The sequence below is a fragment of the Aspergillus oryzae genome, chromosome 1 (assembly GCF_000184455.2).
Source record: "Aspergillus oryzae RIB40 DNA, chromosome 1".
In the NCBI taxonomy this organism is placed as follows: domain Eukaryota; kingdom Fungi; phylum Ascomycota; class Eurotiomycetes; order Eurotiales; family Aspergillaceae; genus Aspergillus; species Aspergillus oryzae.
Genome location: NC_036435.1, coordinates 4147010 through 4169508, shown reverse-complemented (window position 1 = coordinate 4169508; position 22499 = coordinate 4147010). Strand labels below are relative to the sequence as shown.

Sequence of the window (22499 nt, the reverse complement as noted above, 5' to 3'; positions counted from 1 at the left end):
CCCGGACCCAAGCCTAAGCTACGGAAGTAAATGAACCCAATCCCTCATTTCTCCCCCCTCTAAGTGAACGCTACCCTTCCTCCAGCTTGTTGCAAGCTCTCGGCAACCCTATCCCGTCCATATTTACTTGTTTTTACCGTTCTTTAACTCCTCGTCCCCAAGTGAACGTGCCCTCTTTTCTACTATCGCGACTCTATTGGGGCATTAATCTCCGCCATTCCATCCAGCGTTACCTCATCCAGAAGGCAGCGCTTTGGCCATCCATGCCCGTGGCATCTTCTGGATAAGCTGACAGCCCTGAAACTTTAAGGACCTCCTGTCGAGCACCTCGGGAAGATTGTTAGAAGGAGGGGAGGCTTGCTCCTCCTGAATCACAGCTATGGCTGACAATAGTAAGTCTAGCCAGCAATGACGCAACTAAGATAGCGGGTGGGAGAGCTCTCAGGGGACGGATGGGTGCACCCGGTATACGATGGATACAACGGAACTGACGGATTTCCTTTTTGCTTCGAACAGCACGACACCCGAACCTCAATCTGACTCCTGAGGAGAAACGCATTTTCTATCAACTCTTCCAAGCCGCCGACACAACTAATCTAGGCGTCATCACCGGCGAAGTCGCCGTCCCTTTCTTTGAGAAGACCAAGTTAGCTCCCGACACTCTTGGCTTGGTACGTCGACGCACAACGAGTTCCACTGCATACCCCTTTTTCTCCTTACGGAAGGCCGCTAGCTAACAGCATCTGGGGTGTGTTGTAGATATGGCAAATTGCAGATAGGGAGAATCGCGGTCTCCTGACCCCCGCTGGGTTCGGTGTTGTCTTGCGGTTGATCGGGCACGCTCAAGCCGGTCGCTCCCCGTCAGAGGAATTGGCTTTACAACGTGAGTTACTCGCAGATGCTTAGTTTTTATTCTTCTTCACATTTTGAGAGCATGATATTGACTACATTTGTCACCAATTTAGCCGCACCGATACCCAGGTTCGATGGCATTCAAGTCGATACATCTGCCCCCACGCGGGAGGCAGGCGCGACAAGTCCTCCGCCAACTACCGGGCCATCAATCCGTGTCCCCCCATTGAACCCAGATGATGTGAACAAGTTTCTATCGCTATTTGAGAAATCGGACGTCTCTAGGAGTGGGATTCTTTCAGGCACGCAATGCCCCCACTTCAAGAAGGGATAGATCTTAGCTAACTATGTAATAATTATAGGCGAGATAGCTAAGCAGATTTTCGAACGCGCAAGGCTGCCCAATGAAATCCTCGGCAGGATATGGAATCTCGCAGACACCAAGCAACGTGGTGCCCTGGATGCGACCGAGTTCATCATTGCCATGCACCTTTTGACCTCCTACAAGTCAGGTGCAATGAGAGGAATCCCGCAAACTCTACCGCCAGGTCTATATGAAGCCGCTGCGCGAAGGGGATCTAGCCGTGCCTCCATTGGTTCTCGTCCGGGACTTGATGTTCCCCCAGTGCCCGCAATCCCGAAACAGTTCACTGGACCACAACGGACACAGAGCCCTATTAACAGGCCATTTGGGTCTCCCGTTTCAGCACAGTCTACCGGTGCAGATTGGCTGATCACTCCCCACGAAAAATCACAATTCGATAGTATCTTCTCGACCGTCGATTCAGCAAAGCTTGGCAAGATCACCGGGGACCAAGCTGTGACTTTCTTCATGAATGCGCAACTGCCTGAGGAAACCCTTGCTCAGATATGGGACTTGGCGGATATCGATGCTGATGGACAACTAACAAAGGATGAATTTGCAGTTGCCATGTATCTTGTCCGTCAAGTACGCAGTGGAAAGGAGCCGCTTCCACAGGTTCTGCCTCCAGCTCTAATTCCGCCAAGTATGCGTCGCCCCGGTTCTGCCCAGATGGCCCCAGGTCCTATTCCTGCGCAGGCTACGGGTATAGCTCAAGCACCTGCACCTGCGCCGGCTGTTCGGTCGGCTGCAGATGATCTGTTCGGTCTCGACTCTCTCTCAGCTCCGACTCCGGCTGCCGCTCCCGCGCAGGTACCCCAGTCAACGGGTGGTTCGAATGTACCATTCCAGATGCCTGCTTCCCCAACATCCCGAGCATCCCCTCCAAGCACTTCAACGACCTTCAAGCCTTTTGTCCCGACCTCGTCGTTTGGGCAAAGCCTTCAACCACAGACGACGGGTGCCTCATCCGGCGTTGGCCCCACTACACGTTCACCTGCGTCACCGTCGGATGACCTTCTCGGAGATAATGATCCTGAAGAGTCCAACAAATTGACACAAGAGACAACGGAGCTTGCCAATCTTTCTAATCAAATAGGCTCATTGGCAAATGAGATGCAGAATGTCCAGGCTAAACGTACCTCAGCAGAGCAGGAACTGTCCCAGACTTCTCAGCAAAAGCGTGATTTCGAAGTTCGGCTTTCTCAAGCCAGGGCAATGTACGAGCAAGAGGTCAAGAATTTCAAGGCACTCGAAGAACGGCTTAATGCGTCTAAGGCTGAGACCAACAAGTTACAGCAGGAATACGCGTTGATTGAGGGAAGCAGGCAGGATCTGCAGAACCAGTACGATCAAGTGTCTGCTGCACTCACTGCCGATCAACAGGAAAATGCAAGCCTGAAGGAGAAGATTCGTCAGGCGAATGCTGCTGTCTCTCAGCTTAAACCGGCGCTCGAAAAGGCCCGTTCTGAGGCGCGACAGCAGAAAGGTTTGGCAGCAATCAACAAGAAGCAGCTTGCTACTGTAGAGGGTGAAAAAGAGAAGCTGCAGGAGGAAATGGATAGCCTTTCAAAGGAACAAACCTATGAGCCAGACGAGAGCGCGGCTGCTGCCAGCGCCATACCTCGAGTCAGCAGTCCAGCTGCCTCAACAACTAGCCAGAACACAAACCCATTCTTCAAACGCCAGATGACTGGCTCTAGTGAGAGTAACGCTCTGTCGCCTCAGGTTTCAAATGATCAGCAGCGCGCTTTTGATAGCCTATTCGGCCCATCTCTCGGAGCTCCGGTCAACACAGCCACTCCGCCGCCGCCGACTTCCTTCCGCGCTGATTCTCATCCAACTTCGATCAAGTCCGCAACTTCTGGAGCACCGACCCCGTCGGCATCCCCTCCACCGCCTGCGACCGCGTTTTTCAACGAGCCTCCAGCCCCGCCCCAGTCTAGGCAGCTCACGCCAAATGTGCTTCCATTCGGCGAGTCACAGTCGGCGACCTCTTCGACGATGGTTTCGCCACCTGCTAGTAGATATGATACGCCAGATTTGAGTGCAACTTCGCAAGCTGGAGCTAGCGAGGCTGGGCCTACCTCTACACCCGCGTTCGATGAGTCTGAAGAATTGAAGCAGAAGTTCCCAGAAATTCCTGGCGCGACTGAACAATTTGCAAATGCCGCTGTATCGCCTTCCAATGAAGAACAGCCTGTGGAAAAGAAAGACCCCAGCTTTGATGAGCTTTTCGGTGGACCAGCGCATCAGCGTTCAAAGTCTCAGAATAAAAACGATTTCGAAGAAGCATTCGCCGCTATGAAGCAGGGTTCTGTTCCAAACAAGCCCAATGGTGCACCGGCCGCCTCCGAATTCCCACCCATTCGTGAACTCGATGATGACGACGATGATGATGACAGCACAGATAGCGAGGCGCCCATGGGATTCGACGATAACTTTACCCCTGTTGCCCCTCCGCAGAGTCAGATAGCATCGAAACCTCCAGCCGCGGACTCGCAGCAAAGCCCTCCCAAGTATGAAGAAAGCCTCGAAAAAGAAGCCGCTGGGGAAGCTCCCGAGTTCAACGGTCTTTTACCGAAACGTGAGGACCCCACAGCTTTTCCCGATGCCCCTCATTCCGTTGAATCAAGCACCGGAGCACCAGTTGTTCACGGGGAACCGCAGCGGGAACCTATCAAGGAGACAGCCGTGCCCCCTACCCAAAAGCCCAGCGCCCCGGATTTTGAGGCGGCCTTCGCAGGTCTTAATCTAGCACCCGCAAAGGAGAGCGAGGATGATGACGACGACTTCGAAACGCCCGACAATAAGAATAATCACGACTTCGACTTTTCTTTTGACTCCCCAACGCAGCGGAAGGCTTCCTCTCCTGGACCTAGTGCAGGGAACGCCGCTTCTTCAGACTTCTTCAGTTTTGACAAGAATGTTGCCCATTCATCCCCTGGGGGTGCTGCATCCCCATCTAACTCCAATGAGAAGCCCCAGACCCACGACTGGGAAGCGCTATTTGCGCCACTTGACAATGTCCAGAGCCCTGGTGCTGCCAATGGCACTAACACTGCTACAGCAACGTCACCAACCGGCCATGATGGAAAGGCACCAGGCTGGGCTCTCCAGACCGGCACAGAAGATGACCAAATTCTTCAGCGCTTGACCGGCATGGGTTTCCCTCGCGAAGAATCACTTGCTGCATTGGAAAAGTTCGATTACAACCTTGACAAGGTAAAATCACTCTTCACTTTAAAAACAAACTATCTACGTACAGTTAACTAACGACCGTCTTCCTTTCAGGCAGTAGATCACCTGACATCGAAATCTTAATACTCTCCTTCTCTTTTCTTTTCCTCTCTACCATGCACATAGCTTCCCTTTACCCACTCGCTCGACACTTTATCTTCTTTCCTTTTGCCTTTTCTTTTCCTTACTCTGTATTTGATCTATTGGTTGGCTTGCATATCGTTACTGCTGTCATGTATATTCCCCAGCGGTACCTCAACCCTACCCATGTAATGTAACCCCACATGCTTGTTTGACAGAAAGGATATGAAGTCGGAGGAATGATGGACAGATAATACTATGGACCTAGGTAAATCTGGAAATTCTCCGCACCAGCATCAGACTAGGTCTGAGGTAGTTAATAATCTTACGACATAGTTGCAATCGTTATCCTAATTTATAGCTTCATTACAGACGATGTAGGTTCAACCTACGATTGATACAAGCATTATTGGACAGCGAATGTTTCCTTTATTCCGCCGATCCACTCCAGAAAACATTCCAAACGAATGTGCCACCTTCCTCGAATATAACAGTTTGACACGGTTTAACGTTGTATGACATCCAAACGTACCTGCAGGGATTCCGCTGCGTTCCAGGTATCAAAAGTAGACAGAATGAAAGGGTGGAGAGAGTGGCCAAGGAGGATATACGCTTCAGGACCACACTCGAAATCGTTGGGCCGACAAAGAAGAAAAGGGAAAGACAAAAGGCCAATAGAAGTCGAAGGATCTTGATAAACAGCTGCGTAACAATAGAAAGCTTAGACACTGTGATTGTAATAGTTTGTATACGTGTAGGTCGATTACTATCAGCGGGGGAGTTCGGTCCCAGTGTCGGTCCCGTTCAGTGAACTTTTCTCATGCAGTGTTGAAGTTCGTTGCATTGAAACCACTACCTCCCGTAAGCGAGACATTCAAGTAGGAGCAGTGGATCAAGGGCAATCTTACCGAAGTCTTCTTTCTGACGTTGTCTAGAAGCTTTGCTTCCGGGCCACCTCCCATTCATGATATTATCAAAGCCCTTGGAGTCCTGTAACAGGTAATATAAACCACCCATCACACAGAACACACCGATTGAGAATACCCATGTACGAACGACGGTGACTATGGAGGTTTGGCCTCCGACGAACCATCCAAAGAGGCAAAAGAAGGTTGCCATCAGGTCTACTACCAGGATAGCTCCTGTAAGTTGCCAGGAAGGGACTGAGGACCAGAGGGGGCCTTCCGCACGTGTGATAAAGATAAGCCAATTCTCAGTTAGCGAGATCTCTAGGAACAAGACTTCATCTCGTTTCCCAAAATTCTGCACGATGCCTCCCTGTTCACCACCGGACAACATAGTGGATAGCGTGACCCAAGTGCCTATCGCTAGAACAATCCCAAGAAGGACGGACATTCCCCATAGCCTAGGTAGGTTCCACTTCACAGGTGTTCTCGAATAGGGTGCTTTATCATACGCTATAGCTAACGTGGCAATGTCAGCAAATATAGCAATAAAAACCACAAGCTGTATGTTCAAACTTTCGTTCATAATCGCTATCCAGAGTCCCAAAAATATCTCGAGGTGCAGGGACAGCGCAATTCGATACACCACATAAGCATGCATACGATGAAATATCTGACGGGAGGTTTTCAAAGCATCAATAATGGCAGATAGACCAGGTGCTAGAAAGACTATATCGGCTGCAGTACGGGCCGCGTCTGAGGAGCCCTCAACTGCAATCCCAGCGTCGGCTTTCTTCAGCGATGGAGCGTCGTTGACACCATCGCCAGTCATTGCCACTAAGTAGCCTCGTTGCTGAAGGATATCAACAACGTTATATTTGTGTTGAGGGAAGACTTCAGCGAATCCATCGGCGGCCTCGACGAAGTCATAGACCTGAGACCCAGGCATTGTTCCTTTTCCACCGAGGCCGAGACGTTCGGCGTTATACACATTCGTACCCAGTCCAAGTTGGCGCGACGTCTCACGGGCAATCCCGACTGCATCCCCAGTGAGCATCTTGATTGACAGGCCGAGGGACTTGGCTTCATGTATGGTTTTTGCAGTGTCATGTCGAGGAGGATCTGAGCATGGCATTATGCCAAGTATTTCCCATTCACCTTCGCTGCACTTTCGAGCAACACCGAGTGAGCGAAAACCACGCACCGCAAAGTCTGCGACTTTGCTCATATAAGCCGTCTCTACCCCCTCTGATATTGGGTGGTCCTTTTTGACAGTATTTAGCACAAAAATAGGAGCTCCTTTCATGCAAACAATTCGCTCTCCATGGGGAGACTGCACTACGGCTGTGACTTTCTTTGACACTGGATCAAATGGGAAGAATTCAAGCTTTTTGTACTGTGTGAGCGCCTTTTTCGCCTCTGGATAACCCTTCAGCGCTCTCAGGAAGGCTCTGTCAATAGGATCCATGCCCTTCTTCTTTCGTGAAGCAGCCAAACAAGCTGTGAGCATTAGTTCCTCCGAAGTCACCCCGGGAACAGTATAGGGCTCCGCCAAAGATAGTTTATTCCTCGTTAATGTGCCAGTCTTGTCGGAACATAGTATCTCAACACCAGCCAGTGACTCAATTGCGGAAAGTCTTTGGACAATAGCCTTCTTCTTGGCAAGATACGCTGCTCCCACTGCCATTGTTGTAGTTACCACGGCCGGTAGGCCGACAGGCACGCCGATCATAGTAATGGCCAAGGTAAACTCCAATATAGTGACGATGCCATTTGAGCGGTAAAAAGACGATACCCAAACGACTAGGAGAGTCATTATAACGAGTACAAGCAAGACAATACTGATTCCGTTCAAAACTTCGGTGAAATGTCCTGTCCCGGAGGTGGCGGCACTCACCAGGGCAGCGGCACGCCCTACGAAAGTATAGTCGCCAGTAGCCGTAACAACAAGACGAGCATGACCGTGCTTCACAGCCGACGATGAATAACAGGTGTCTCCATCAGCTTTATCAACAGCTAAAGATTCGCCGGTGATTCCAGACTGGTCCACTTGAAGGACGCTACTCGACAATATCCGGCCATCTGCGGGGATTATTGTGCCCTGTCCATGATTAGAACTTCAACATGCTAGAGGTGTACTACGAAGTCGCATAATGAATTACCTCCTCAATTTCTAAAACATCTCCGGGCACCACATCTGAAGCATCGACTTCGGCAAGATGACTGTTGCGCAGTACGACAGCTTTGAGGGCCAAAGTCTTCTTCAGTTCATCCACAATGGATCCAGCCTGAAACTCCTGAATGAAACCCACGGATGCGTTGAGTATAAGTAGAGCACAAATAACACCGAAATCTACCCAATCTTGGAGACCAGCTGCCAGGATTGCAGCCGCCTATGCTCGTGGCGTATCAAAGAGGGCTTGTAAGCGAAGATCCCGATGTGCGAGGGCTACATATACATACCTCCATCACAAATTGAACAGGCCCAACGAAGTATGAGAGAAACTTGAGGATCAGGTTTTCTTTTTCTTCTTTCATCTGATTGAGTCCATACTTCTTTCGGCGGAGTAACACTTCGGGCTCGGTAAGACCTGTGCTGGGGTCTGTCTGAAGCAGTTCCTCCGAGATACAACAGGGTGTGCTCTTTTCATCTTGTCCACTGTCATTATAATCGAGGTTGCCGTCTAGGGACTCGAGCTCTTCGATAAGGGTATCTATGTTCTCGACATCTTCTCCATCCTCCACATTTTCCGTGAATGATTTGTATTCAGCAGACGCTCTTGTGACGAACTGTTCTTTTGGGTCCACATAATCTTGACTGGAAGACGCTCCGTCACCATGAGGGGCCCCCGTGGTGTCCAGGCTGTGCTGAATATTAGGCATTGAGAAGTGGTGAAAGACCGATATAAGTTGTTAAGATGGATGGGATTTCTTATGAGTTGTAGATATGTTATTCGTATTCAATAGAATATGTGAAATGATTCAGCGAAGAGATATGCAGGCTTCAGATAGAAGCCGCAATTATAATTAAGGCTGTGAAAAACAATAAGAGAGAAAAGACAAAGAAAAAGCCAGTAAAGACAACTTGAGGGAAAGTGAAATGTTTGTATCATTTACATGGCAAGAACGACGGTGTCGTCCCTACCTAAATGAGCTTTATACCGCGGTCATGAGAGTAATTGTTAGATAGAAGGGAGTATTGTGAGATAATGATGGACTTCCAGGAGTTCTTCGTGATGAACAGTAGGTCAAATGCTCCTTTAGCCCCTTATCCTATAATCTGCATGATCACCTTCTCTTTCAGTCTTATACTAACCATACAGTATCACGATAGAACTGTTGATGATCTACTACTGGTTCATTACACCCTTGAAATGAGACAGTTAGCCTTGAGGTATCGTTTAGAATATTGAAAGAGCATTCGGCGGTAGGATTGGAGCTCTAGAACCAAAACGACTTTCGAATAGGGAGAAGACAGAAATATACATTTGAATGCTAGGATACATAAGTATGAAACTTTTCCAAATCTAGAGGGAATGTCTATACCGCCTTCCTCTGTATGTTGGAAGCGAGCAGCCCTGTGTATTTGACGATGTTGTGAGCACACCCTCCAATAGAAAGCTCCTGGTACTGAAATGGGGTCGGCGGTGAGACGGTAGTGGCGATCCTCCAATCAGAAGAATATATTGCTGACGTAATCCGAACCAAAGACGTCATGCTTTCGAGAAGAACCCCGAATCAAAATCGCCAGGAAAAAACTCCTACGCAGACTAGAACCATGACGGTTACCTTTCAACCCATTGGTTGATCTTCGAACGGCTGTTTCTGTTCCGTTAACTTATGCGCTTGATACTCCACTAGAGCTTTGGTGGATCTTCGTCCAACTGAAGAGGGTCTTTCGGAACTGCCAACCACGGGAAATCCAGCGCTATTCAACATACCCGTCGTACCTTTGACACCACTGATTACTACTATTAATCACTTGGGGCTATCTGATAATGTTGCATATCTTGGCATTCAAGGAGTTCCTGGTCTACTCTACTGAAACTTGAGAAAAGAATCTTCCACAAAAAGTTCTTTTGGCTCACTCTTCAAGGTGTAACCTATTTTATCGTCTTGATCTGTTCATCTATAAATATCCAACATGAACAGGGAGATACCAGGGTTCTACTACGGTAAGTAGGTAGTGGTGTGTCACAACGCATGCCCACCTAATTTTACTCCATATACTTCTCTTCTTCTCTGTTCTGGTACTTATATCAAACCTAGACCCTGAGAAGAAAAAGTACTTCAAGATCGAGGCAAGCCACAAAGCCCCAGCAGGATCTCAATATTCCAAAGATGCTGTTAAGCGCAAACGCAAGGACCAGGAGGTCTGTACCACCCGCACAGACCCCATTTTGAGTTCTTCATTATTGAAACTTCGTAGAAACGTCAACGGAAAGTCCACCTCACTCGGAGGATAGCAAAGGAAAAAATCAAAAGAGCAGCATTCCTAGCCAACCCCCTCATTGGGGCAGAGCGGGAGATTGGAACCCAGCTTGTGACCAAGAGTTCCCGGCAAGATCAACGGGGTTTGCTATATGCTAGCCAACTTCGCCGAAACCAGTTGCACCAATTTGAGCCCTGGCCAGATGAATACTCTATTAAACATGTATTGCGCAACCAACGGTCCGGGATTCTGGTCGCTAGTAAGTTGTCTGATTATCGAGTCGTGCTACTGCCTCCGTTACTAATTACTTCAAGGCGGCCATCGCGGTGGTGAATCTTCTGTTTCGTGAGCGAAGCCTTTCAGTGCGTGGCGGCTGGCTTTCAAATTGCTAACCGCCACCAGAATATGCTTCCCAGACTGCGATCAGGAAAAATGGACTTATAACCGGACAATGGAACGGGTACTCTTCAAAGAACCCTATAGGGTATGTTGCTCGTCTTTCGGACATCATAATCGATCGACAACCGCTGATGTGATGTACGCCAGCTGTCTTCCATCTCGTTAAGCCATACTGGATACTTACTGTAGGGCAAACCCATTCAACCAAAGTCCTGCTCAGTATGGCTGACCGCATCAGAGCGACAATGGATAGCGGTCCGAACGGCGACTCATTCCTCGCACCACGAATGCTTCCCGATCCCGACGAGGGTGGCGATTACCGCTGGCCTCCAAGCTGTAAGCCCATCCCCTATAATATATCGCAATGCGAACCAAGCTGACGAACGTCGAAATCAGTTTCCCACCCAGTTCGCCTCCGCATGGCATCATCGCTCTGGTGTTCCGCGCCCTGCCCCGTAGGTACTATGCCCTTTTTCGCGATCGGCACCTCAGACGGGCTGCATACGTTGGAAGGCTTCGGAAGCTACTGGGCCCTATCAAAGAAATCATTTGCGAACGATGTATACTCGGGAAAACCAATCCTTCACCGACGGATAGATTCGTCCCACGCCCTCGTTACCAGCGTTGAATGGCTCTCGGCCCAAGTCATCGCCGCCGGACTCAAAGACTCAGCGATATTCCTCCATGACCTTCGCAGTGCCGGGACGGCCACGAGACTCCAGCATTCGCATGCCGTCACTAAAATCAAAAGCGTTGACCCATATCGCATGGTTGTGGCCGGAATAAACTCAGTATGCCTCCCCTTTCCATCAAATTGACCCCATAGATATCCACGTGTCTGCGCATTGAATTAGGACAATTATACCCGGAGAGTATCTGACACAAAGGTAGCTGAAAATGTACGATATCCGCTACCCAGCCAATGGCCTTCAACGCAACCCCAACCCCAATAGCAAACACCACACCTCGACCAAACCGTACTTCAGCTTCTCAGATTATTCACCCGAGATTATACCTGATTTTGATATTAGCCCTGAACTGGGTCTCCTAGCGAGTGGTTAGTCTCATATCCTCCTTGCCCTTCTAGCGCAGGGCACTGACCGATGGATTCGTCAATAACAGCGTCCGATGAGCGCAAGATTCAGCTGTTTTCACTTCGAACCGGTGAGCAGGTTCCTTCACCTCTATCGAAATATCAGTACGATCATTCCATATCTTCAGTTTGCTTTGAATCAGGGAATGGATCTTTGCATGGGCCACAAACCCCAAGCATATTGGTGTGTGCGAAAGATACGGTGGACGAATGGATTTGGTGAGGGGATATATATATATTTCATGAATGCAAGCCATGATTTCATGCTAATGATGATGCTACATATCTTAATTACGTATATTACATTGCATTGAGAACAACCTAATCCAAGCCTCCAGCTAACCATTCACCAACTTCAACCCCGATACCCTTGGCCATTTCCCCGATCCAGTCGCCAGAGACATTGACACACCACTTTTCACCAGCATCGGATGTGGTGTTTCCGCTATTCAATCCACCTGACCCCAATCCCATGCGACCACCACTTTCTCGGCCTGCAGCAGGAACAACAAGCCGTAGTCGACGTAGTGTGGCAAGCTCCGCATATATTGCATCGGAAACTGCCGCTTGGAGGATGGGATTTGCTGGCGGGTTAGGATCAATAGCGTGGTAGATAGCTATTAATCTCTCTAAGGGGAATGGTCTGGCTGTGAGAATGGTGGATGGGCCAGTGATACCGGTGGCACCAGCAGCAGAGGTAGTAGCGGAAGAAGTGGCGAAAGCCGATTCCAGGGTCGATTTTGTGATGCGAGTCTTTTGTCTCTTGCCTTTTTTGCTTGGGGTGGAGGGATCATTGCTGGCAGTTCGAGCATCCTCCGCCTGGGCTTTCGATAAGAGCTTCAGCCGCCGTCGATGATGGGCACGCTTGTTCCGTGCTGACAGAGAAGATGATGAAAACTTCGAGAAAAAGATCGTATCTAGTCTTTGAGGGATGTGGGAGGCCAAGTAGGCAGACGTTAGAATCAAGGTTGGGAAATAAGGCAGGGAGGGCAGTGGTGACGGCGTAGACACAGCTGGCAGCATGGACTTCGACATTGAACCATTGGTAAAAGATGTCGGTTCCTCGGTGACGATATGATGTACAAGCGCCGCTTCGCCGTGATGTCGAAAGAGACCACGATTTTTAAGAAGAAGTCGAGAGAAGTCCCATTCTTCACTGCCCCCAGGCGGAGTCTCGCCGTTTGTGATAGGAGACACGAACTGGGGCCAGAGCTTCTCGCATATCGACCGAAAAGTGGGAATAGAACTGGCTGTAGGCCCAACTAGGGAGTCATAGATGGCCGAAACGAAATGGGGGTATATTTTAGGTGGTACCTCAGCGGAGAGGCCGGTTACTGTAGGTGGTCGTGAGTTCAAGATAATGGAAATGGCTTCATTGCGCGTGTATGGAGGGAAACTGATGTGCGGGACACCTGCAGCCTGCAAGAAGAGTGGTCGTGGAGTAGCGCTGAGAATCAAAACAATCGAGAGACTGGGGATCTGTTTGACTTCCAGTCAGCAGTCGTTGAATTATATAACGAAGTAATTCCAAAGCAACTCACTATTTCTCCCAGCCTCGCCAGTGCAGACAACAGGGTCTGTGGTGCCTCTCGCTGTTTATCGATACCATCCAAAACAAGCACGAACTTTTCAATTGCCTTGCCAGACCTTGACGCCAAACATTCACTTAGAAGGACAGCGAGCGTGCTGACATGCTCACACCTTCCTTTGCCATAATTTTCCCACTCATCCCGTTTCCCCAATGCTTCTAATGTTGCCCACAGTATCTTTGTCAACAGATGGCGGCCTGTTATGCATTCCGTGCTTCGGACAATGGCGTGTGGAACTTCGAGGGCGGAGAGGACGGCGCGAACGATGGTCGACTTGCACGTGGCAGATATACCATGCACAACTAATGTCGCAGGACTAGGACCGAGAGGCTAAATGAAGTGAGCAGTCAGCTGTTAGTGACACGTCCTCAAGGGTCAGCTTTGGGAGGTGGCAGGCCAAGCGAAACATACCCCAAGAAGGCTGGCAAGTTGTCTGGTTTGAAGCTCTCGACATGGCCAATTTTGGCTCAGTGCTCGAGGAATCTCTATGGGAAGCATGAGGTGCTTTGAGACGGTACACCTAGAAGAGATTCATTTACAAAGAGTGTCACAGACAAAACAAGTCCATCGCGCGGAGATAAAAGACCGGAGATCTTATCGTCGCGCTTCACATGCGAAGTCACGTGTCTGCATCTGTATAGCAATTCCCATGTTGAAGCCCCTGGAACTGCTTCTGGACAGGGCTCTCATGGCCTTTGTTTATGTCGGTTCAAGGACCACTAAATATGAGTACAGTAACACTTTGATTGCTAAAGTATGGGTACATCTATTCTACCGAATGCTGTTGGGACAAGCTTCCAATGAGTCATAAATCATGCAGCAATCGTCGCCAGTATGTGTAAAACACGGATAAGGAGCAACATAGGCGCCATGCCACAATACCAAGAGAGCATACAGTACTTATCATAGATAACTTTCATATGACAGCCCACTGTTCCAATCGGAGAGTTAAGATGGCCACAATGATGACTGAAGCGAACAACAAAACAAAGCATTCCAAGTAACGTTAAAGAGACTAGAAAGACGATAAAAACACAGTTCAGCGTTGCCTGAAAAGGAAGGAAAATAATATGAAAATAACCTGGATAAAGAGAGAAAAAAAAAAAAAGCATTGTATGAAACATTTCAACCTTCGCTCAACTTAATGTTGAAGAGCTGGGTTAGTAGGTGGAAACGACAAGGAAGAAATAGACGTGGCAGGTATATTCGTTAAAAGATGTGATAAACATGAGCATTTAACGCCTTGAAAGAATACAGGACATCAATGCAGGTAGAATCTTTTATCAGACTGCATCGTATCGTCAAGAATCCAAAGATGCAATGCAAGTTGCATAAAGATAAAAGATCTGTCGTGGTATCAATGTTTCAGGTTCCCAATTCGTTGACATATGTCAAGATGGCCGTAAGTCATAGAGATCGTATCATCATTGCAAATATGAGTACAGTTCAATGGATAAGTAGCGAATCCAAGATATTTCACACCAGCTCAAAAGTATGCATACAGCTGACCTTGAGCATTAAGACTGCCGTTCGAGTGTTGGACTGGAGGAGTGAAGATCCCAGAGGGGGTTTCGTTTGGTCCCCCGGACGGAGTATTGGTCGTAGAACCAACACCAAACTGAGCACTGCCTATGGGAAAAGAGGGATGTTGATACAAGAATGGTTTCTGGTTACCTTGCAAAGGTCCAGGAAGCTGAGCCGAATTCATCTCGTTCGGGGTGACTTGTCCGCTAGTTGTAGCACTTCCCCTCCCGGAACCTTCTGCTGCCATCATCTTGCCAGCAATGCGACGACCGTGAGGTGTCTGACGAATTGAAGGCAAGATTGGTCTAATCGCATCAATCAGGCGGGTTCGGGTCTCACTGTCCGCGAAGTCCATGGCAGTTTGCACAACATAGTTAGCGAAGGAATCTCGGAGCATTTTCTCCAGCTCACTGCCTGAGAGCATCTCCTCGATGAGTTGGCCTCGAACCGGGCCGTCGGCGGTGCGAAGACACTTTTCGATAACGTTAGAGCTAAATTTTTGCTTTGATAAGGCGGGAATATTTCCACGGAACGTCTGACAAAGGGGTTCGGTGAAATGAGGCTCGGCCAGATCCAAGATGTACTGCACCACGTAATTTCCAAAAGGATCTTGGACCAAGGCAAAAGCGTTGGATGTGATCTGCGCGATTAGACGAGCCCTCTGCTCACCAGAAGCATGATCAATACAGCGCTGAAGAACGCAACATCCATGACGGTGAGTGCCGACCACAACACAATTAGCACCCACAGCATCATAGATGAATTGGGCGTCTTCCGCAGAGAGACGATTCAGGCACTTCTGAATCACATGATTACCATTCAAATCTTGAACCAACTCCACAACGTGATCTTCCAAAGCATGGATCACGGTTTGTGTCTGTTCAGGGGTTGATATGAACTCGATCATCTTCTGTAAAGCCCTAGTACCATGTTGATTCAGTGCGATCTTCACAAGTTGGTGCGCAGCGTTGTTGATCAGCGCTGTACGCTGCTCGTCATTGGAGTACTCAAGCAACTTCTGGCACAGATAATTACCAAAAGGATCTGTTTAGGGGATGTTAGAACGAATGCATCGACAAAGTTGGTTAGAAGGTTACGAACCGGTCATTAGCTCCACAACATGCAAATGCGTCTCGTCAAAGATCATCTGGACGTGGTCCGGGTTGCGCTCCTCTAGCTTCCGCTGCAAGTACCTGCACCCATGCTGGTCTTTACAGAGACCATACAGCTCACCCCGATAGTGCTCCAATGGAAAATTAGTGAAGCGAGATAATTGGGCGGACTCCCCTTCACCGTTGCTGCGGCGAGATCCCATAGTCTTTGCTGGACCTTCAGCAAGACGGTAATTGCCGTAGGCGGGAAATGCACCATAGGAAGCGCCAGGATTATAGCTCTGAAGTTGCCCGTTCACCGGGAGGGGATTTCCCATGTAAGGCTGGACGCCGTAACCATAAAAGGGCTGCTGGAAAGTGCCCAAAGAGGCCGGGGCAGCAGTGCTGATGCTGGCAGCCGAAGTGAGTTGCGGCCCAAAGGGTGTTGCATTAGGCTGTAAAGTGGTCTGCTGAGACCGGGATCCCTGCATGTTTGGGTCATCGCGTTCTGGTGAATCCTTCTGCTGACGGGTGTTGACAGCACTTGCAGGAATTCGACCCATGTTGGCATTGTGTTGCTGGAAATGTTCTGCATGAGTCTTTGGGGGTGTGATGGCAGGGTTGAATCCATCGCCCTTTACAGTAGGGAGGTCATTGGTAGAGTATGATGACTGCAGAGAATTTGGACGGTTTGACGAGGTTGCAGTCATACCTTCGTGGCTTCCCTCGGCACTGTAAAGAAGGTTTGCCTCAAGTGAGTGACGAGCGGCGTGCCGAGATGTGTTAGAATGACCCTCGCTAGTTGGGCTGCCCATCTGCTCGAGTCGGAACATGTTTAGAGCGTTTTGTGGCATGCTTTGATGAGAAGAGCGATGCCGGCTATGAGAGTTCCAAGTTTCAGGGTTTGGAGTGCGAGAATTGGCTAGGTCCAAGGCATCTGAGTTCGCAGATAGCTGATCTTCCCGTTAGCGAAATTCAATTCGAAGGATAAAAAATTGACAATGGCCTACCAATCCTGAGTCGTCTCTGCGTGACAATGTAGGGAACTTGTCGTCAGGGTCTGTCAACTTAAGATAACTCTTGATGTCTGGAGTTGGAATTCGATCTTCCTCCTTCAAAGTCGCTCTATCGTCCTCGTTGTGGAAAAGATACTTAGAAGTGCTGAACGACTCCAAACCGGAGGTGTTGTTGAAGCCAGAGATGTTTGGACGAAGCTGGGATCCAAAACCTGCAGATGGCATTGAATAACGATGGATACTAACCAAAGCAAGTCAGTAATTAGTAGCTCGGGGTACCATGATTGGCAACAACAAAACAGATGTGGGATAACAAATATCATGGAAAAGTGAGTGGAGGGTCACATCAAGATAACCAGGTGTGAAGGGAAGGGCAGGCAACAAAGTGAACTGTTGTGTTCCTTCACAGGCAGCGCAGCCACAACGCCGAGACCACAATGTTTGGTGCAAGGTGAAACACACAAACATCCAGATTACAACTCGATTCACAGTGATCAATGTGACTTGGAAGGAGAGAAACTTACGCAGGCCCAGGACGGAAAGGAGATGTAGGTTCTTGACCGAAATCTTCTTTCTCGGAGTTTCTGCGAGAACCAGGAACAGAGTGCACCGAGAAGCGGTTGGTAGGAGTCTGTGCAGCAGAAGGATTCACCTGGCCCTGCGGCGTTGTTGCCTGAGAAGGGGCAAATACATTGAAGAAACCAGGGGATGAGGTGACAGATGAAGTTGAGAAGCGAGTAGGTCGTGTGAACCCACTTGAGAAGCTGTTTTCACGATACTCGGGAGGGGTCGTAGGCTCACTGACAGGGCCAGATATGCCAGCTTTAGCGAGGTCCTTCGCAATTCGGTCCATCTCTAACTTCTCCTTCTCATGCTGCATGTCTAGTAGCTTCATGTCTTCTTCGAACCTCCTCTTTTGCTCCCGCATATACTCGATGTGCTGACGCTTCTTTTTGAACTGGAAAAGTATTAGAAACAATCAGATACAGAAAGGTGAGTAAGAGAGCAAAATAAATAAAGGGGCGGCCAGGGGATATGGCCAGTCTCTTGTGACACGGAAGATTGTGATCTGTGAAACTTTTAAGGTGATAGGAAAAGTGAAGATCAAAAGGAGTTGAGTACAGCGTGGGGAAATTTAGGCCTGAAGTGAGAATGAAGTGCCACATCCATGAAGTCGCCAACAGGCGACAGCACTGAACTAAGGCTAAAACAACTACAATCCGATTTGAACCACACCTTCATGTCACCAGGAGAGCTCGGGCCATATCTGGGTGGAAGATAGGAGGGTTTGTCAAACTGAGGAAGCTTACCGATGACAATAGATCTAAGGGATCCGGCATCTGGGGCGCATTTCCAGCATGGTTCAAATAACTCCAAGAAGAAAGCTTGCTGGAGTCTGTGGTGAAACGACGCTGAAGATTGGCACGGACATCACCTGAGGGCCGCGAAAAAGCCGACGCGAGGTTCGAATGACCTGGAGAGATCGAATTGTATCCGGGAAACGGGGACTCTGAGGTGGGGGATCGCGGAGAGGGAAATCGCAGCTCATCGAGGCGTTCACTAAGTCCGTTCTTGAAGGCCATGATGGACGGCCACTATGAGACGGAGATGACTGGACTACTACCATTCAGGGGCCAAGACAAGTCAGAAAAGCAGTCACAGCATGGTATTAAGTTGAACGGATTGGGCTGTTTATGGATTATCAAGATTCGAGGAGCAGTGACAAGCAGGCCTGGGGGCTTAAATTGAAGCACGGGGTCCAGGCAGTGTGTGCCGGTTGGCGGTGTGTTTTCTTAGATAGCGTGCGATGTAAGGAGTTGGAGAGGGGCTGAGGGGTGATTTGGCGGAGAAGATCTCGGAAAAGAACAGCGACTCACACACAATGAACGCCTCGAGAGTTTAAGTTCCAGGCGCAAAATAGAGCTTGCAGTTGAATATTCGCTTTAGGACGCAAGTAAGGATTGTTTATAAGGGGGGTCCCGAGGTAAGTTTGTACACCCAACGGTGCGCTCCTGACGATGCGGAGATCTCGATCAGTGGCGTAAGAACCAAAGGTTTGGGAGACGGGAGGTACCTGTTATACGCCTGAACCCTACGCTCTCGATTCGAGAGCGGCGGGCTGATATAGATAATAACGAGTGAACAGCAAGGGAATAGCTTTCTAAATGATAACAACGAAGGTAAAAATATATTGTTGTACAGATAGCGTGAACGCGCAAGACGACAACAGTAACGAAAGAGGAACAAAGTGGGAGGTGGGCGAGAGGGGAAGAGAAACGAAGCGTGGGCGGCTGGGACAGCTGAGCGTGCCTGAGGAAGCGGGGAGTCAGTGACTCGTCTCGTTTGGGAAATACGGTGTTGAAGCCCTTCGCTGATGGATGTTCATCATTTCCAGAGCCCTGCCACTCCTCTTCTTTCTTTTCTTCTTTTTCGAACCTTGCAAGAATGATCTGCCGTCACGAGACCGCTGATATGATAAATTAAATCCTCCTATTTATTATATATAAACCAAACTCTAGTCCCGATGCATCCCTTTGGTCTATTCTAGCTGGTCGCTCTCTTCTAGTGTTGTGATTGTAAGTATTCGTACAGAATACAGTATTCGGTACTATGTATCGTACTGTACATATTCCCGAAGAAGCACGAGTACTCCGTAAGGTATGTATGTACCCAAGGTTATTATTCAGACAGGCCTTTTTGCTGCTGCGTTGCTTTAATACCTCGTATATACCTATTTTTAAATTGTTGACTTAATATAATTATTATTTTGTTTCCGAAACGTAGAAAATCATCCTATGAGCGTTCTTATTCTCTCAAGAGGTCCAACCGTCGTGATAGTCAACCATTGACGGTTGTGGTGAGCTGTTCGATGACAACTGATTCTAGATGATCATTGACTTTTGGACGGATCAAGTGTTAATCTTGCCTGGATGGATCATGATTGGATGGCCAATTGCTTTACCCTGCAAAATCCAATGATCCTGCACGACTCTGTCGGGGTTGAATGGCAGTTCTTGAACAGTGCCGTCGGAGGTTTGCTGCAGCTTTGCAACATGCATCCTCATTGTTACCGACTGGAGCCAACACGGTCTTGCTCGTTTGAGATCGTTGAGTGCTCAACCTGTCCCGGCATTAAGGTTGCATTATCATGGCTGGTTTTTCTTCCTTGCCTGTTCCCCGCCCCTTTTGTTTCTTTTGACTCTTACCGCCAGCGAGTACTCTGTACATTTGACTACAAAAAATTTTACATTTCCTCCCTGCTAGAGGGTTGTGTAAGGGGGTACGGGTTAGTATCTTTGTGTGTTGGTCAAGGCGTGGGCTCTGCAAGTGTAATTCTGCATTAAGTGGAGACAACAGGTCAATGAAAAAAAAGATGTGACGGCGGTTCACGCCCTAATTGCTGCACGTACCTGGGTTAGAGCAACATGACTGGGACATTACAAAGGCGACATTAATCCTTCGTTGTATTAGAAAACGAATAAGATTTCTGGAGCTAATAGCGGCTGCAGTGCAAGTCATAGTTTCGAGACTATTCCAGTACTGTAGTCGGTTCTCGCTCTCTTTTCCTTTTTTTTTTTTTTTCGCTTTTCTTTTTCCTTATTCCTTAGTAAATTAAACTAGATGGAGACAGCCGACATCCCTTAATTCCGCAATTTGGCGCGCTACAGAGCTTGATCAGGTCCCCGTCTGATGATCGCATATCTCGAGGAGCGAAGAGCACGCACGCATAAATGATGGATGGATGGATGGTCATTCAGTAATTGACTAGAGGATTACAGTAACATGCCCAAGCCTACCTTGCCTTCGGTACGGAGTACAAAAATTCATGTTCAAGGATGCCCATGCGCGTCTCAAATGGTTCGCGACGGCACTCTATCTTGGTTATGTGGTCATCTATCCATTGTCCATTGGCCATTGATCCAATTTTCTTTCCTCTTTTTTTCCCCTTTATTTACCTTTTTTTCCACGAATTTCTTTTTTATTAGTGTTATTGTTTTGAGCTTAGCCGTTTAGGGAGGTTTTTATTTTCAATTTTCCCATTTGACTCATCTTTGGTGGGTGGGCGCACGGTTAGTACCAGGGATCGTGGCCCGGATAACATTCAAATGGACTCAAGCGTGACAATCCGATGAGGATCATCGGGTGTGCCAGTCAGCATGGTTCCATGGATCAGTCGACTCAACGTCTCGACTCTCGACCCATTGAGTTAAGGTGCACAAACGGAGCCAGATGAATAATAGTAGCGGTTGATATTAATGCTGTATTTAGGTGTATGTATGTACCAACGTAGGTATAGAATACTTACAAGAAGTCTAAGGTACGCGGGTAAGTACTTACCTCTAAGTATGTACTACTACTAGTAGTAGTAACTAAGCGGCCCGATGTGGATGAACTTTCTCGCCTTCTGGACGATTCGCCTCAGAATTCTTACAGTTGTGAGCACGTCAGTTCGTGATTGGTGCGGTGAGGGAAAAGCGGTGTACAACCTGCCAGGAAAGATTGATTGAACCAACGAACGGTGTGCTGATCCGTCGCTTCGAGGCGTTCCCCCTCCCCTTTCCTCAGTTGTTAGCCAATACAATGATATCAAACATGGCCCCCGTCAGTGGAGAGACTTGGCCCCCTCTGGACGGCATCCATACATATCTAGACTCGTGACTACAGTCTCGAACCCTAGCACAAGCGGTGCACAGGGCACAATGCACCCAGAGCAGCCAAACTCCGATTTCAGATCGCCACTCCTCTACCAGGGAGTAGCCCTAGAGAGCACTAACCGCTGCGTACTAGAACTAGGATTTCAGTGCCTAGGGACATTACTGACATGGTTGATATTGTTGTTTCTCTCAAGTTCTTAGTGCCGTATGTCAGACATGCCTTACTTGTACTTTAACTAGTCATTAGTTGGGTACCTTACCATGGAGTCATTCGCGCGGCATTGCAGTCTAACTGGCCGTGGCTCAAAGGGACCAGAGAGCAATGGAGGCCAATCAATGAAGGCCACTTTTCTGCCCCATGGACAGTTGGATCCTTTAATGAAGCCCTCGAATTTTCGACAGCATCCCTTGGGACCTGACTAATGATTTCACCCCTCACTATTTATGTCTGATGCCGAGTCATCAGAAGACTGTTTCACATTACTCTTGCCACACCAAATCTTAGATTACACCGGGAACGATTTATGTCACGAAACACAAAAAATGTCCCCCAAACCCCTTGGTACTGCTCTAAACCCTAGCTTACCGTTACTTGAAATACCGTGGAATCGGAAGTAGGAAAGTGTAGTTTCATGCCCAAAACGGTCTGTCCCTACGGAAACCTGTTCGACAAGATCCGATATGATCAACTAGTCCGTTACTCAAGCGCCCCATCAGCAATACGCCAATTGGGAACGCTTGACTGGTCACAAAATTGCGGAACTGGACCCCGACATTACTCAATGAGTCTCGGCCAATTTGCTTTGATGCTTCTAATCCAATCGTATGCTGTTGTTCATTGCCGATCTCCTTATCTACGAAAATGAAAACTCATGCCTGTCAGAAGTCTGACACACGCAATATGGAGACGTGGAACTCTACAACTATACAATTGGATCTAATCTCAATGACCAGCCTGAAACTGTCGTCAGAGTTCACAACCACACGTGATCATAGCGTTCGTTCTATGCACACTACAACGAACCGAGATATTTTCTCGAAGATCCGTGATGCTCGGCAGTCCCGCACGGTGAAATAATTTTGTTGCTTCGTCCGATATCCATGTTGTAATCGATCTACTGTTTTCGTTTAGTAGCAATCTTTCTCCGCATGGGAGGGAAATCTGGAATGCCAGGTGGCGAAGATCTAAAATTGCGGTCAAAGAATCCCACCGCCATGGGCACCTCAAGGCTCACCCTCTAGAACGATCTCCCCACACCAT

General features: G+C 48.5%; 6 protein-coding genes across 6 annotated transcripts; 2 read left to right on the top strand and 4 right to left on the bottom strand.

Moving 5' to 3' along the window:
* Positions 1-379: 379 nt before the first annotated feature.
* AO090005000841 (EF hand domain protein) lies at positions 380-4489 on the top strand (the record flags this gene model as incomplete). Its single annotated transcript, XM_023233918.1, has 5 exons — positions 380-392; positions 517-671; positions 760-883; positions 966-1139; positions 1194-4489. 5 exons carry the CDS (start codon positions 380-382, stop codon positions 4487-4489), a joined length of 3762 nt encoding a protein of 1253 aa, XP_023089119.1.
* An 814-nt stretch (positions 4490-5303) lies between these two features.
* On the bottom strand, positions 5304-8322 carry AO090005000842 (plasma-membrane proton-efflux P-type ATPase; the record flags this gene model as incomplete). Its single annotated transcript, XM_001817804.1, has 4 exons — positions 5304-5386; positions 5443-7540; positions 7602-7832; positions 7903-8322. 4 exons carry the CDS (start codon positions 8320-8322, stop codon positions 5304-5306), a joined length of 2832 nt encoding a protein of 943 aa, XP_001817856.1.
* A 1261-nt stretch (positions 8323-9583) lies between these two features.
* AO090005000843 (uncharacterized protein) lies at positions 9584-11289 on the top strand (the record flags this gene model as incomplete). The annotated part of the gene is made up of 9 exons (XM_023233917.1): positions 9584-9614; positions 9709-9812; positions 9869-10130; positions 10186-10216; positions 10274-10408; positions 10509-10606; positions 10667-11061; positions 11125-11169; positions 11257-11289. The coding sequence occupies 9 exons, from the start codon at positions 9584-9586 to the stop codon at positions 11287-11289; spliced, it is 1134 nt and encodes a 377-aa protein (XP_023089120.1).
* A 395-nt stretch (positions 11290-11684) lies between these two features.
* On the bottom strand, positions 11685-13450 carry AO090005000844 (origin of replication complex subunit 5 family protein; the record flags this gene model as incomplete). Its single annotated transcript, XM_001817806.3, has 3 exons — positions 11685-12842; positions 12905-13282; positions 13364-13450. 3 exons carry the CDS (start codon positions 13448-13450, stop codon positions 11685-11687), a joined length of 1623 nt encoding a protein of 540 aa, XP_001817858.1.
* Positions 13451-14438: 988 nt separating this feature from the next.
* AO090005000845 (Pumilio-family RNA binding repeat-containing protein) lies at positions 14439-16421 on the bottom strand (the record flags this gene model as incomplete). Its single annotated transcript, XM_001817807.3, has 2 exons — positions 14439-15520; positions 15578-16421. 2 exons carry the CDS (start codon positions 16419-16421, stop codon positions 14439-14441), a joined length of 1926 nt encoding a protein of 641 aa, XP_001817859.3.
* Positions 16422-17103: 682 nt separating this feature from the next.
* Positions 17104-17511, bottom strand: AO090005000846 (uncharacterized protein; the record flags this gene model as incomplete). Its single annotated transcript, XM_023233916.1, has 1 exon — positions 17104-17511. The coding sequence occupies one exon, from the start codon at positions 17509-17511 to the stop codon at positions 17104-17106; it is 408 nt and encodes a 135-aa protein (XP_023089121.1).
* Positions 17512-22499: the final 4988 nt, after the last annotated feature.